The sequence below is a fragment of the Pelophylax lessonae genome (genome assembly GCF_965119305.1).
Source record: "Pelophylax lessonae genome assembly, chromosome: 2".
Classification (NCBI taxonomy): Eukaryota; Metazoa; Chordata; class Amphibia; order Anura; family Ranidae; genus Pelophylax; species Pelophylax lessonae.
The window spans coordinates 727,678,326-727,694,253 of NC_138769.1; the positions used below are offsets into that span (position 1 = coordinate 727,678,326).

The 15,928-nt window shown below is 43.8% G+C and overlaps 1 protein-coding gene across 1 annotated transcript in view; it reads left to right on the forward strand.

The window, feature by feature from the left end:
• LOC309548304 (olfactory receptor 6N1-like) overlaps nt 1-10,018 on the forward strand; it is a gene marked incomplete at both ends in the record, with an annotated part of 32,487 nt that extends 22,469 nt beyond the window's left edge. The window contains one exon of the mRNA XM_082248243.1: nt 9,062-10,018. Coding sequence (XP_082104369.1) covers nt 9,062-10,018 — 957 coding nt within the window. The remainder of the gene's footprint in view (nt 1-9,061) is intronic.
• Between the last annotated feature and the right edge of the window lie 5,910 nt (nt 10,019-15,928).

A 15,928-nucleotide genomic window follows, 5' to 3' on the forward strand; every position in this document is an offset into this window, starting at 1 on the left:
GCAGCACCCTCAAACCTTCAGAAGTATGAGATGAACCCCAACAACTTGGAAAGGTGGATCTCTCTCACACGTACCGACACAGACTATCCCGCAATTCAATTGATCCTCAAAGGTTTTTATTGAATAGCGGAATAGGAAATATGATCAAAAAAAGTGTATGTATCTCGCACGTACACAACCACACTAGGCCCCAATTACTATTGTTTGTACCCCTAAAAGGCTAGATGAGGAGTAGGGGGAGTATGGAACAGGCAGCACCCTCAAACCTTCAGAAGTATGAGATGAACCCCAACAACTTGGAAAGGTGGATCTCTCTCACACGTACCAACACAGACTATCCCCCAATTTAACTGATCCCCAAAGGTTTTTGATTAAATAGCGGAATAGAAAATATGATCCCAAAAAAGTGTATGTATATCACACGTACACAACCACACTAGGCCCCAATTACTATTGTTTGTACCCCTAAAAGGCTAGGAGTAGGGGGGAGTATGGAACAGGCAGCACCCTCAAACCTTCAGAAGTATGAGATGAACCCCAACAACTTGGAAAGGTGGATCTCTCTCACACGTACCAACACAGACTATCCCCCAATTTAACTGATCCCCAGAGGTTTTTGATTAAATAGCGGAATAGAAAATATGATCCCAAAAAAGTGTATGTATATCACACGTACACAACCACACTAGGCCCCAATTACTATTGTTTGTACCCCTAAAAGGCTAGGAGTAGGGGGAGTATGGAACAGGCAGCACCCTCAAACCTTCAGAAGTATGAGATGAACCCCAACAACTTGGAAAGGTGGATCTCTCTCACACGTACCAACACAGACTATCCCCCAATTTAACTGATCCCCAAAGGTTTTTGATTAAATAGCGGAATAGAAAATATGATCCCAAAAAAGTGTATGTATATCACACGTACACAACCACACTAGGCCCCAATTACTATTGTTTGTACCCCTAAAAGGCTAGGAGTAGGGGGAGTATGGAACAGGCAGCACCCTCAAACCTTCAGAAGTATGAGATGAACCCCAACAACTTGGAAAGGTGGATCTCTCTCACACGTACCAACACAGACTATCCCCCAATTTAACTGATCCCCAGAGGTTTTTGATTAAATAGCGGAATAGAAAATATGATCCCAAAAAAGTGTATGTATATCACACGTACACAACCACACTAGGCCCCAATTACTATTGTTTGTACCCCTAAAAGGCTAGGAGTAGGGGGGAGTATGGAACAGGCAGCACCCTCAAACCTTCAGAAGTATGAGATGAACCCCAACAACTTGGAAAGGTGGATCTCTCTCACACGTACCAACACAGACTATCCCCCAATTTAACTGATCCCCAGAGGTTTTTGATTAAATAGCGGAATAGAAAATATGATCCCAAAAAAGTGTATGTATATCACACGTACACAACCACACTAGGCCCCAATTACTATTGTTTGTACCCCTAAAAGGCTAGGAGTAGGGGGGAGTATGGAACAGGCAGCACCCTCAAACCTTCAGAAGTATGAGATGAACCCCAACAACTTGGAAAGGTGGATCTCTCTCACACGTACCAACACAGACTATCCCCCAATTTAACTGATCCCCAGAGGTTTTTGATTAAATAGCGGAATAGAAAATATGATCCCAAAAAAGTGTATGTATATCACACGTACACAACCACACTAGGCCCCAATTACTATTGTTTGTACCCCTAAAAGGCTAGGAGTAGGGGGAGTATGGAACAGGCAGCACCCTCAAACCTTCAGAAGTATGAGATGAACCCCAACAACTTGGAAAGGTGGATCTCTCTCACACGTACCAACACAGACTATCCCCCAATTTAACTGATCCCCAAAGGTTTTTGATTAAATAGCGGAATAGAAAATATGATCCCAAAAAAGTGTATGTATATCACACGTACACAACCACACTAGGCCCCAATTACTATTGTTTGTACCCCTAAAAGGCTAGGAGTAGGGGGAGTATGGAACAGGCAGCACCCTCAAACCTTCAGAAGTATGAGATGAACCCCAACAACTTGGAAAGGTGGATCTCTCTCACACGTACCAACACAGACTATCCCCCAATTTAACTGATCCCCAGAGGTTTTTGATTAAATAGCGGAATAGAAAATATGATCCCAAAAAAGTGTATGTATATCACACGTACACAACCACACTAGGCCCCAATTACTATTGTTTGTACCCCTAAAAGGCTAGGAGTAGGGGGAGTATGGAACAGGCAGCACCCTCAAACCTTCAGAAGTATGAGATGAACCCCAACAACTTGGAAAGGTGGATCTCTCTCACACGTACCAACACAGACTATCCCCCAATTTAACTGATCCCCAGAGGTTTTTGATTAAATAGCGGAATAGAAAATATGATCCCAAAAAAGTGTATGTATATCACACGTACACAACCACACTAGGCCCCAATTACTATTGTTTGTACCCCTAAAAGGCTAGGAGTAGGGGGGAGTATGGAACAGGCAGCACCCTCAAACCTTCAGAAGTATGAGATGAACCCCAACAACTTGGAAAGGTGGATCTCTCTCACACGTACCAACACAGACTATCCCCCAATTTAACTGATCCCCAAAGGTTTTTGATTAAATAGCGGAATAGAAAATATGATCCCAAAAAAGTGTATGTATATCACACGTACACAACCACACTAGGCCCCAATTACTATTGTTTGTACCCCTAAAAGGCTAGATGAGGAGTAGGGGGAGTATGGAACAGGCAGCACCCTCAAACCTTCAGTATGAGATTGTGTTCACTGTACCCCACAAAGATTGAGTTCACTGCACCCCACAATGATTGTGTTCACTGCACCCCACAAAGATTGTGTTCACTGCACCTCACAAAGATTGTGTTCACTGTACCCCCCAAAGATTGTGTTCACTGCACCCCACAAAGATTCTGTTCACTGTACCCCACAAAGATTGTGTTCACTGCACCCCAAAAAGATTGTGTTCACTGCACCCCAAAAAGGATGTTGTTCACTGCACCCCAAAAAGGATGTTGTTCACTCCACCCCAAAAAGATTGTGTTCACTGCACCCCAAAAAGATTGTGTTCACTGCACCCCACAAAGGATTTTGTTCACTGCACCCCAAAAAGATTGTGTTCACTGCACCCCAAAAAGGATGTTGTTCACTGCACCCCAAAAAGGATTTTGTTCACTGCACCCCAAAAAGATTGTGTTCACTGCACCCCACAAAGGATTTTGTTCACTGCACCCCACAAAGATTGTGTTCACTGCACACCAAAAAGGATTGTGTTCACTGCACCCCAAAAAGATTTTGTTCACTGCACCCCAAAAAGATTGTGTTCACTGCAGCCCAAAAAGATTGTGTTCACTGCAGCCCAAAAAGATTGTGTTCACTGCAGCCCAAAAAGATTGTGTTCACTGCAGCTCACACACAGAAAAATGGATGTGGATCACTGACACCTGCCTATCTCCAATCCCACACCACACAGCAATATCGATTGTAGTTTGTAGAACACAGTTTCCCTAAAATTCAGCAGACTCTGTCCCTAACAGGATTGAGAAGAGATCGTAGATCAGGATTGAGTGCAGATTCACCCCACCCCCCACACAGCAATATCGATTGTAGTTTGTAGAACACAGTTTCCCTAAAATTCAGCAGACTCTGTCCCTAACAGGATTGAGAAGAGATCGTAGATCAGGATTGAGTGCAGATTCACCCCACCCCCCACACAGCAATATCGATTGTAGTTTGTAGAACACAGTTTCCCTAAAATTCAGCAGACTCTGTCCCTAACAGGATTGAGAAGAGATCGTAGATCAGGATTGAGTGCAGATTCACCCCACCCCCCACACAGCAATATCGATTGTAGTTTGTAGAAGACACTGACCCTATATAATTCAGCAGACTCTATCCCTAAAATGCCTACAACTCGCCCTGCCTAAACACTCCGACCTGTCCCTCAATTCTATCCGGACACAAATGGTTTTTTCCTGCCTATCTTTCCCTAATCAGCAGCCAGCACGTTGATGTGTGCTCTGTCCCTGAATCTAAGCAGCATAATGACGCCGCTGCGGCTGCCTCGAACTTATAAAGACTTGGTCACATGCTTCAGACGGCCAATCACAGCTACTGAGACATTTGCAGGCATGGCTGGGATGGCTTAAGGCACACCAGTTAAACGATTGTTGATTGGCTGTTGAAAGCCCGCCATGAAAAGAGCGCCAAAGCATGCAAAACCCGGAAATAAAACGACCGAACACGGATTTTTACCCGAACATACAGTAAAGTGTCCGTGTCCGTGTTCGGGTACAAAAAATCCAATTATTCGGTACGAACACGAATAATACAGTCCGTGTTCGCTCAACACTACTTGCGATTCCAGAAGCTGTGCCTCTACTTTTTCCCTCTTATGTTCACAATCTTCTTTTCCCTGCATAAGAGCCTTCACCTCATTGGCTAGTTTCTGGGAATGAGACTGTAATTCTGCCACACAGGCTTCTTTCTCCTTTAACTGCTGCTGGAAACGTTGGGCTTCACCTTTCCAACTTTCACAGTCTGCACGTAATTCATCTACCACATTGCTCAAAGTGGTGAGCTCATACACAGTACTCAGTAATTTAGCCTCTCTTTCACTTTTCTCGTTGTCGCTGAGAGACAATGTCGTTTTCAGAGCGACATTCTGTTCCTGCGACTCCTGCAGGTCTATTTTTGTAACTTCCAAACACTGAAGACTTTTTTCCAGCTGATTACGCAACTCCAACATTTCACACATGCTTTGCTTCTGCAAAGTCTGAATTTCAATTTCCTTTTCCATGAGGATGGTATCTTTCTCCTTTATAGTGTCTTGACGTTTTTGCAACTCGACCAAAAGAAGAGCAGTGGTTTCTTCCCACTGTGACACATGAGACTTGAGTAGTTCATTAGTTTCCTGCAAGTTTCTATGCTCCATCTTAAGCAATTCCAAGGCTTGTTCCTTTTCTTCCATTTTCCGTTGCAAGGCATCCAACTCAGCCCTGCACACATACTCGGTTTCCTCCAAACCGATGGCCTCCATTGGCTGCTGGCGTCTCTGTTTCCAGCCTGCCATGCTCTCTTGATGAGCCTTTTGTTGAGCTGCAAAGCTCTGCTGAAAATCCGCATTTGCCTGCTGTTGAGCTGCATTTGCTTGCTGTTGAGCTGCATTTGATATAATCAGATGTTTCAACATCTCCTCCATTTTGAGTTTACTTTTCATCTGAGCACACTGCGTCTCCATAGCGGTTTCATCCGTGTTGCTAGGGACAACAACCTTCCTCTTTAGTAGACTCTCTTTAGGCATGGATGGGGCTGGTTCAGACGGCAACATCCCCTCCATCCATAGAATCCGGTCTCTCATTTCATCTATCTTTGCATTCTTCAGGCGTTTTGAACGCCCCATCTTCAATAACTCCACAAACAAATTTTTCACAGTCCAGCAAAAATTTTTCAGACCACTGTCTCTTTAACACATGTAGTTTTTCTCTCTCTCTTGCAAGATCTCTTTTCCTGCACACACAGTTTGTGCAGTCACTTGCACCAGACACAACAAAGTTCATCAAATAATTTTGAGACCGCTGTCTCTTTAAAACACTTTTTTTTTTTTTTTCTGTCAGGATCTTCTCTCCTGCACACATAGATTGTGCAATCTCATGCAATCTCATGCACCAGACAAAGTTCATCAAACATTTGCACTTCCTTGCAGGGATCTTGCTGCTTCTGCCCACTGCATACCTCCACCATATGTGAGGGATTAGCTCGGTGGTAGGCGTATGGGTGACCCCTTGGGGGGTGCGTTTTCCCAGAGAGGTAGCCGACAAGTGCTTGCAAACAAACAGTGTGGTTTATTAAATGGTGTTTTCTTCACCAGGCTGTATGCAGCAAAACATCCAAAATAAAATAAAACAGAAAATAAATCCTTGCCTCTGTGGGCGGCTACCTTCTCACAACTGGAACCTGCCTAAGTGTCTGTCTCCAACCTACCGTCGGGCAGACTTCCTTGTCCTACAGCGGACACTCAATAGTCCTTTTATAATAGCTTCACAGAGCAACACAGTCCTTTGTTTCTTTCACATCAACAGTTCGTCTTCTCACCTTTGAGACGTATTCACCCTTGGTTACCGTCCCGGGCACACATCACTCCGGGGGGTCTTCTCCCAGGCCCACACATCCTGTCGGGAGGCACACGCTGACTGTCCTCCTGCTCCCAGCCCACATGGCTTCAGGACACAGCTTCTGGAGGCAGCAAACAATAGGAATCTCTCCGAACAAACCACAGAGCCCCAACTCCCTCATTCCGAACAGGTGAAGGCCCTTCAACTTCCTGCTGGCCAGCTCTGCAGCCAACACCCTAAATTAACCAATGGACCCTCTAAATCAGGTGGAAATGCATCTCCTTCCTGTGACTACATTCCCAGATCCAGCTGACCTCCTGTTACATTATACATGGTGATCATATCCCCCCTTAATCTCCTCTTCTCAAGAGAGAATAAATTAAGTTCCTCTAATCTTTCCTCATTGCTGAACTCCTCCATGCCTCTTATTAGTTTGGTCGCCCTTCTCTGCACTTTCTCCAGTTCCCTGATATCCTTTTTTGAGAACTGGTGCACAAAACTGAACTGCATATTCCAGATGAGGTCTTACTAATGATTTGTACAGGGGCAAAATGATATCTCTCTCTCTGGAGTCCATGCCTCTGTTAATACAAGAAAGGACTTTGTTTGCTTTGGAAACTGCAGCTTGCCATTGCATGCTATTATTAAGCTTAGGGTCTACCAGAACACCCAGATCCTTCTCCTCTATAGATTACCCCAGTTCTACTCCACCTAGTATGTATGATGCATGCATATTCTTAGCCGCCAAGTGCATAACTTTACATTCATCAACATTAAACCTCATTTGCCACATAGTTGCCTAATGAAAGAGCGCATTGAGGTTGGTTGTACACACTGCAAAACATCCTTTCAAAACATCTGAACGACAGGACATTCCCAAAAGATGTGCATTAAATCTGCCCCCTTTGCAAAACAACACCAGCATGAGAAAGTAGCCGAGCCAAAGATCTTAGCTATCTTCACAGGAGCTTTAATTTATTAGCTAGTACTCAGTAACTGAATTTGCATAGCGTAAGCGTCTGTCTGTCTTAGGGATTGTTTACACTAGCGGCAGCCCTTGCCGCCTCTCTGAAACTCTGAAAAGCAATCCTCGGTGGATTATTTTTTTCAGAAAGCATTTGACGGATGTTTGGGAGGGAATATGTCATCTCCTCACCACCTATTTTAAGCCCAACCCCCCCCCCCCCCCCCCACCAAAGTAGCCCCATTCACTTTAAGTACTGCCACCAAACATGACAGTAGACTAAAACGAAATCAAAATTTGCTTTGCTTGTCTTGTCTGGCCCTCGGCATGCTGTTCCTCAAACTGACACCAATAATGGGGCACTATTCCTCCCATTAAAACCACTGATGTAGTATTCTTTACTGCCACTAATGCCAGGGCATTTTCCACTCCTTTTGGCCACACTCTGCCCCCCCCCCCCCCAAAGTGTGAAGGACAGTAAGCTGTCCCGTTGCTTAGAAGGTTTGGAAACCCCTGCCTTAGTGCATTGAGGTGATATAGAAAATATATGGCACTGCAATGCACCAATACATGCAAGTGCTTTGCCATATGTTGTGGCAATGCGCACAATGCTCCTCAATGGCTAGGCCTAAATGGGCCTTTAAAGTTTTAACTGGAGTATGTCTGGCACACGGCAACTTACAAAGGTCACCTAGGTTTTTCTGGTTAGCTAATACAGAAAATACTCTCTTAATCTGTACCCACTCTATATAGGATGCAAAACATTCAACACAGTATATTTTTGGGCAAGGCTTCACCTATGGCTGGACCACTCTGAGAAGAAGTAGTACCGTATATACTTGAGTATAAGCCGACCCGAATATAAGCCGAGACCCCTAATTTTACCACAAAAAAGTGGGAAAACGTATTGACTCGAGTATAAGCCTAGGGTGGGAAATGAAGCAGCTACTGGACCACCACAAGACACAAAACAGGGGCTGTGGGCATGGTACAGGAGATGGCGCAGGTCATAGTACAGGCATTGCACATGTCATGGTAAGGGCATGGCACAGGTCAGGGCACAGGTGATGGTGCAGGCAGGACACAGGTGATGGTATAGGCATGGCACAGGCATGTCACAGGTCATGGTACAGGCATGTCACAGGTCATGGTACAGGCATGGCACAGGTCATGGTACAGGAGATGGTATAGGCATGGCACAGGTCATGGTATAGGCATAGCACAGGTGATGGTATAGGCATGGCACAGTAAGAACAGGCATGGCACAGTAAGTACAGGCATGGCACAGTATGTACAGGCATGGCACAGTAGGTATAGGCATGGCACAGTAAGTACAGGCATGGCACAGTATGTACAGGCATGGCACAGGAGATGCAGTGCTGCGGGCATGGTACAGGAGAATGTCCTGTACCATTCCCGCAGCACTGCATGAGGAAATGCAGGGGCTGCGGAGGAGTCTCACTTACCTGTCGCTGAGGCGTCTTCTATTTAAAAATCGTGCCACCCGGTGCCGCCAATACGTCACCGCAATTGAGCTGCCGATGCTGGGGAAAGGCCGAACACGTTTGGCTATTTCTGGGCATGCGGCACATGCGCAGTGACACATCGCCGAGCGGCGCCATTTTTAAAAAGTCACTCTAGCCAGTGACTCGAATATAAGCCAAGGGGTGCACTTTCAACATGAAAAAACATGCTGAAAAACTCGGCTTATACTCGAGTATATACGGTAAGTCACAAGGCACAGCTCAACTGTGCATGTAGCTTTAATGCCACAATGCTCCAACCACCATTACCGGATGGTCTGGAGCCTCAACATCAGTTTTTTGTTTTTTTTTTGGTCTCAGTCCTGTAACAGATTCCTCCCCTCTCCATACAGAATAAAACATAAGGTCCATGTACTATGAAATAAATGTACATATTTTACACAAAACAAGATAAAAAGTTAGTGTATTCATTATCATCCTGTTCTTGCGTAGGTAAATACAGAATTTCCTAATGCTGTGGATTCCACTAATGTCTCTACAAAATTGGTGACAGAGTTTATCATCTTTGGCTTTTCGAGTCTTCAGAACCTCAATACTCTCCTTTTCTGTGTATTTCTCTTTATCTACCTTTTCGCTGTGACTGGAAATGGCACCATATTTCTCCTTATTATTCTGGAAAAAAAACTTCACACGCCAATGTATTTCTTTGTCAGCAACCTCTCGTTCTTGGACATGAGTTCCACCACCGTGACCATCCCCAAGATGCTTGCCAAGTTCTCGGTGCACAATGATGTCATTTCTTTTGTTGGATGCTTCCTCCAGATGTATTTCTTTGTCGTTTGTCAAGCAGCTGCGTGTTTTCTTCTGACTGCCATGGCCTATGATCGCTATGTGGCCATCTGTTCTCCCCTCCATTATCATAACATCATGGCCAGACAGCTGTATATCATCTTAGCTATAACATCATGGATATTGGGCTTTGCAAGTCCAATTGCAATGATCATACTGTCTATTAGGTTGCCTTTTTTTGGCTCAAAGATCATTCACCATTATTACTGTGACCACCCACCATTGCTCCAGCTAGCTTGTGCCGACACTTCGCTCAATGTGGCAGTAGGATCCTCTCTTAGTGCCATTATACTTTTTTTATGCTTCTCTATGATCGTGATGTCCTATGTTCAAATCATCAGGTCTGTGCTCAGGATAGCATCATCCAAAGGGCGTAGGAAAACATTTTCCACCTGTGCCTCCCATTTTGTGGTGGTGAACATGTTCTTCCTGCCTTTGATCTTCATGTATGTTCGGCCAACTGCTTCTTACTCAGCTGATGTTGACTCTCTGGTGGCTATGTTTTACACGGTATTGACACCTATGCTAAACCCTGTTGTATATAGCTTACGGAATAAAGATATTAAAGATGCATTTAGAAAAAAAGTATGTTGTACCTAAAATGTATGTATATAAAATCAAGTCAAAACAATTGAAGTATATGTTTCCTAACTTAACCCTAAGTGCTTTAAGATTTTGTTTGTTCATATTCAAGTTCAGATAAGCAATATTTTAAGCAGACTCTCTCATTTGGTGAGATAATTATAAACAGTAATAAAGATAATACTAAACAGTGTTTACTTGAGATAAGGGTCCCTCCCTATACCACTATTCAGTGGACTCCACATATAGCTGAATGGCATTTGGACACTGAATCCACATGTTGGATGCTCAATTAAAATACAAAATGTTTGGTGGCCACAAGGCCACTCATCACTACTAATGATTTAGGCGTGTCCTCCTGAGATTTGGCGAGAGGTACAAGGATCTCCCCTCTCAAGATGGTGATGAGTGGGGTCATGATCCTCTCTCCTTCTTAAAGCGGCGTTCCGGCCATGAAAAAACATTTTCAATAAAAATACCCCTGGGACAGTCAGGGCTAGTAGTACATTCCACAATGGATAGCCTCTGTACTGTCCTGGGTCGCACTTACCTGCAAGAAGAAATACTTAACTTTAAAATTTCTTCTCCAGCGTTGCCATCTCGGATGTGGGCAGCTAAAGCCAGTGCGATCCTCTTCTGCATCCTCTTCCGTGTCTTCTTCTCCCAGAATGCGCCTGCACCGGCCCCGTTCGTCACTTCCGGTGTAGGCGCCGCATTCCTCCACAGCTTCTGGGCATGCCCAAAAGCAGTTTAGCAGGGAATGCGGGCGCCACACCGGAAGTGACGAGCGGGGCCGGTGCCGTCGCATTGATTCCTGGGAGCAATGACGTTCAGCTCCCAGGAATCATTGCAAACCGGAAGTGACGGCGCGGGCCGCGGCCGCCGAGGGAGGAAGTGGAAGTAAGGTGAGTATATTTTTCTACAATAACAAGGTAAGTAGAAAAAAAAAATCGTAACTATCCATTTCCTTTTCAGGTGATGAAAAGCAAGCGGATGGCCACAAAGTCGATTATGTCGATTTTGTGGCCGGAACTCGGCTTTAAGTACTCAACACTGGAATGGCAGTGGCTATCCTCTTCCCTTGAGAAAAGTCCTGGCAGTCCCTTGATGCTCTCTAAGACATGTTAGGAGTGATGGCCTTCTGTGCCCACATAGCATCTCTCTGGCGCTCAGCTAAGCCTCTCATCCATGGCTCTCTTCTGGTCTTGGGTTGGCTTGCTGGGAGATGCAGCACATTGCCATGGAACAGGTTGACTCCTTAGAACATGGTAGCATATTAATGTTGCATGGAATTGCTTTACATATGCAAAGTGACCTCATGATAAGAGCTGTGCTATTGGTTGTAAAGTTTTTAAATGAATAGGAATAAGATCAATGAAAGTTATTATACTGCCATTATACAGTACACATGATCCTTTCCTTTTTATTTCTATTTCCTATATTAGGTGTAGGAAGAAGTACACAAGCTCAGTTTTGGTATTTGAGTTAGATATAGTGGAAAAGCATTAGTGTTGCAACACTTTCAGTTATATACAGTATCTCACAAAAGTGAGTACACCCCTCAAATTTTTGTAAATATTTTATTATATCTTTTCATGTGACAACACTGAAGAAATGACACTTTGCTACAATGTACAGGTGAAACTCGAAAACTTAGAATATCGTGCAAAAGTTCATTTATTTCAGTAATGCAACTTAAAAGGGGAAACTAAAATATGAGACAGACTCATTACATACAAAGTAAGATAGTTTAAGCCGTGATTTGTCATAATTGTGATGATTATGGCTTACAGCTCATGAAAACCCAAAATCCACAATCTCAGTAAATTAGAATAGTACATGCAATCAATAAAACAAGGAGTGTACATAGAACAATATCAGACCTCTGAAAAGTATAAGCATGCATATGTACTCAGTACTTGGTTTGGGCCCATTTTGCAGCAATTACTGCCTCAATGTGGCGTGGCATGGAAGTTATCACCTTGTGGTACTGTTGAGGTGTTATGGAAGACCAGGATGCTTCAATAGCGGCCTTCAGCTCTTCTGCATTGTTCGGTCTCATGTCTCTCATCTGTCTCGTGGCAATGCCCCATAGATTCTCTATGGGGTTCAGGTCAGGCGAGTTTGCTGGCCAATCAAGCACAGTAATCCCATGGTCATGTGACCAGTTATTGGTAGTTTTGGCAGTGTGGGCAGGTGCCAAGTTCTGCTGGAAAATGAAATCAGCATCTCCATAAAGCTGGCCAGCAGAGGGAAGCATGAAGTGCTCTAGAGTTTCCTGCTAGAGGGCTGCGTTGACTTTTGACCTGATAAAACACAGTGGACCAACACCAGCAGAAGACATGGCTCACCAAATCATCACCAACTGTAGAAACTTCCCACTGGACCTTACGCAACTTGGATTATTTACCTCTACACTGTTCCTTTAGACTCTGGGACCTTGATTTCTAAATAAAATGCAACATTTTTCACAGTCAGGGATGATTTGGGGAGCCATTTTATCTGCTGGTGTTGGTCCACTGTGTTTTATCAGGTCCAAAGTCAGTGCAGCCCTTTAGCAGGAAATTCTAGAGCTTCATGCTTCCCTCTGCTGACCAGCTTTATGGAGATGCTGATTTCATTTTCCAGCAGGACTTGGCACCGTCCACACTGCCAAAACTACCAATACCTGATCACATGATCATGATATCACTGTGCTTGACTGGCCAGTAAACTCACCTGACCTAAACCCCACAGAGAATCTGTGGGGTATTGTCAAGAGGAAAATGAGAGATACCAGACCTAACAATGCAGACAAGCTGACGGCCGCTATCAAAGCAACCTGAGCTTCCATAACACCTCAGCAGTGCCACAGGCAGATCGCCTTCATGCCCCGCCACATTGAGACAGTAATTGCTGCAAAAGGGGCCCAAACCAAGTACTGCCGCCATAGGAATCTCTCTCACCAGAAACCCAGAGGACTACCAAATCAGATACTCGAATAATACCTCAAGCTCGACATACTTTCTGGACTGTGACATATCTACATATATCATACAACGCCCTTTTGTTTGGATCGATCACTGGGATCCTCGTGGGAACTACTGGTGGAGTGTGGTTATTCCCGCTATGTAATGACGTCCGGTCACTTCTATAGCTTTTTTGGTTCAGCTGTAGCATTCCATTTTCTTCTTCAATTGAGCCATACTGGACTCTGTCAGGGCTATAGCAGTCCCTCTAGACGCAGACTTATTTCTGCTTGTCTTTTTTAAAAATTTGTAGCTACATACATCCCATGGACTAGCTCTTGTGTCTGAGATATATTTCCACCTGACCGTTGAAAAAGGCGACTGTCCGAAACGCGTCTGGTCACCTTTGGACACTGAATCCACATTAATGCTCAATTAAAATACAAAAGGTTTGGTCACCTCAAGTCACCTCAAGTCCAAGTGATGTAACATATGGCCAAATGCTTTTTAAAGTTTTTTGTTTCTTTTCCTTTTTTGTATATACATCTTTTCATACACATTTTGTATAACATGAATAATAAAATTATATATTGATTTCACTACTCAAGGATTGGTTATTGCCCATAAAATCCCATACCCAGGGGAATTCTTTCTAGTTTCCAAATTCAGGGATGTTGGCAATACCCATTCTAACCACTGGATCCGAATATCTTTTCCAAACCAAGTACTGAGTGCATATGCATGTTTATACTTTTCAGAGGTCTGATATTGTTCTATGTACACTCCTTGTTTTATTGATTGCATGTACTATTCTAATTTACTGAGATTGTGGATTTTGGGTTTTCATGAGCTGTAAGCCATATTCATCACAATTATGAAAAATCACAGCTTGAACTATCTTGCTTTGCATGTAATGAGTCTATCTCGTATATTAGCTTCCCCTTTCAAGTTGCATTACTGAAATAAATGAACTTTTGCACGATATTCTAATTTTTCGAGTTTTACCTGTAAAGTAGTGAGTGTACAGTTTGTATAACAGTGTACATTTGCTGTCCCCTCAAAATAATCCAACACACAGCCATTAATGTCTAAACTGCTGGCAAACCAAACTGAATACACCCTTAAGTGAAAATGTCCCCCTAAGTGCTCTATGATTACACTGTTATACAAGCTGTACACTCACTACTTTACATTGTAGCAAAGTGTCATTTCTTCAGTGTTGTCACATGAAAATATAGAATAAACTATTTACAAAAATGCTAGGGGTGTACTCACTTTTGTGAGATACTGTATTTTACACACTAACAGTATGCAAAAATATTTATTTTGACAATATAATCTTCCCCACCCCCTGCTGGGCACTATTGTTCCCCCACCTCTTACTGGGCAATATTGTTTTCTTCACTATGACCTATTATTTTCCCCACCACTCACTGGGTACTAATGTTCTCCCCCACCCCTCTCTAGCACACTAGTTACTAGGGATGCACCGATACCTGAGAAAGTTACTAAACATAATGACTTTTCAGCAGTAACAGCTGCAGGGGTCAAGGACTGATCAGACCCCAGAACACTCTCTAAAAGAGATGTGGTGATTTTGGGGGCCAGCAGAGTCATCATTTCCATCACTTATGAAATCTGTGCATTTAGGGTTGCTATATATGAATATTCTTCGACTGCACCCACTGATCCAACTCCAGCTAACCCATTCTAAACCAGCCATGACTCTCCTGGCCTCAAACAGAGCTTCTTGTTCTTCTCTCACTACCTTTAAGAGTTCAGTATAACTTAGTGACGTCCCTTTTTCTGAAGTCTTTAACTAAATCCAGATCTGGTCAGTGTATAGGGTGCCTCTCAGAATCTGCTTCATTCTGAATTAATGTATACCCTTCAGGCTCTACTGTTTTCTTAAGGAAGGTCCTTTCTAAGGGGCAAAGCTAGGGCAATGTTGCAGAGGCCTCCCATACTGGCTAGTGCATTGGAGACCAAATCTGGTCTTCAAGCGCTCACAATTACGTCACACTGAACCTGGATGTAGGTGGAACCAGTAAGCAGTAGTTTTGTTTAAGCGGAGTGCAGTAGGGTATGTCTGCCAGCCTTTTACTAACTCCTAGTGTGAAGAATTGTCTTCTCCCACTCCCCGTATTGTCAACAGTGTCAGCTGCAGTGACATCAGACAGCAACACCAAGCTTGACAGCGGCGAACCCACAAACCAGGAGATGTCCACTACCATAGTACCACCGAGTTCTGATAATGCTGGAATATGTAGTACCAAAGCCAGTCTGTAATACAGGCTCAATCTCCATGGGGACTACATTCCCCGCAAGTCATTGGTACTCCCAGCAAGCTCTGTCCTTCCAAAAAACCACAGCAGCTTGGTTTCACGCTGACTATGTGTGAACTGTTGCAGTATGTGTTACACTAATATGACAGTCTGGACAATAAAGTTGTAGTTCAGAAAGTACCTCAGACTGGGGCTACATTTGCACGATAGGGTGAACATATTGCTGAGGCCACAAGGGCAGTTGGATAAATTCTACGGATTAATACTCATAGCCCAAAAAGTTTTGGCTAGAGCAGTGGTCTCCAAACTGCGTCCTAAGGGCCCGATGAGGGTCTTTGCTAGCCTCTATCCAGCCATTGGGGCACTTTTCTGACACTAATGATGGGGCATTATTCTTCCCACTAATATTAATGATGGAGCACTATTCCTCCCACTAATACTCACAATGAGCCACTATTTCTTCCACTGATACCTGTAATGGGGCACTACTCTGTTTCCCAATATGATAGGATACTATTGTTCCCACTAATACCAATGATGGGGCACTATTCCTTTCATTAATACCAATAATGGGGCACTATTCCTCCCACTGATACCAATGATGGAGCACTATTCCTCCCACTAATACCAATGATGGAGCACTATTCCTCCTACTATAAACAATGATGTGGCACAATTCCACCCACTGATACCAA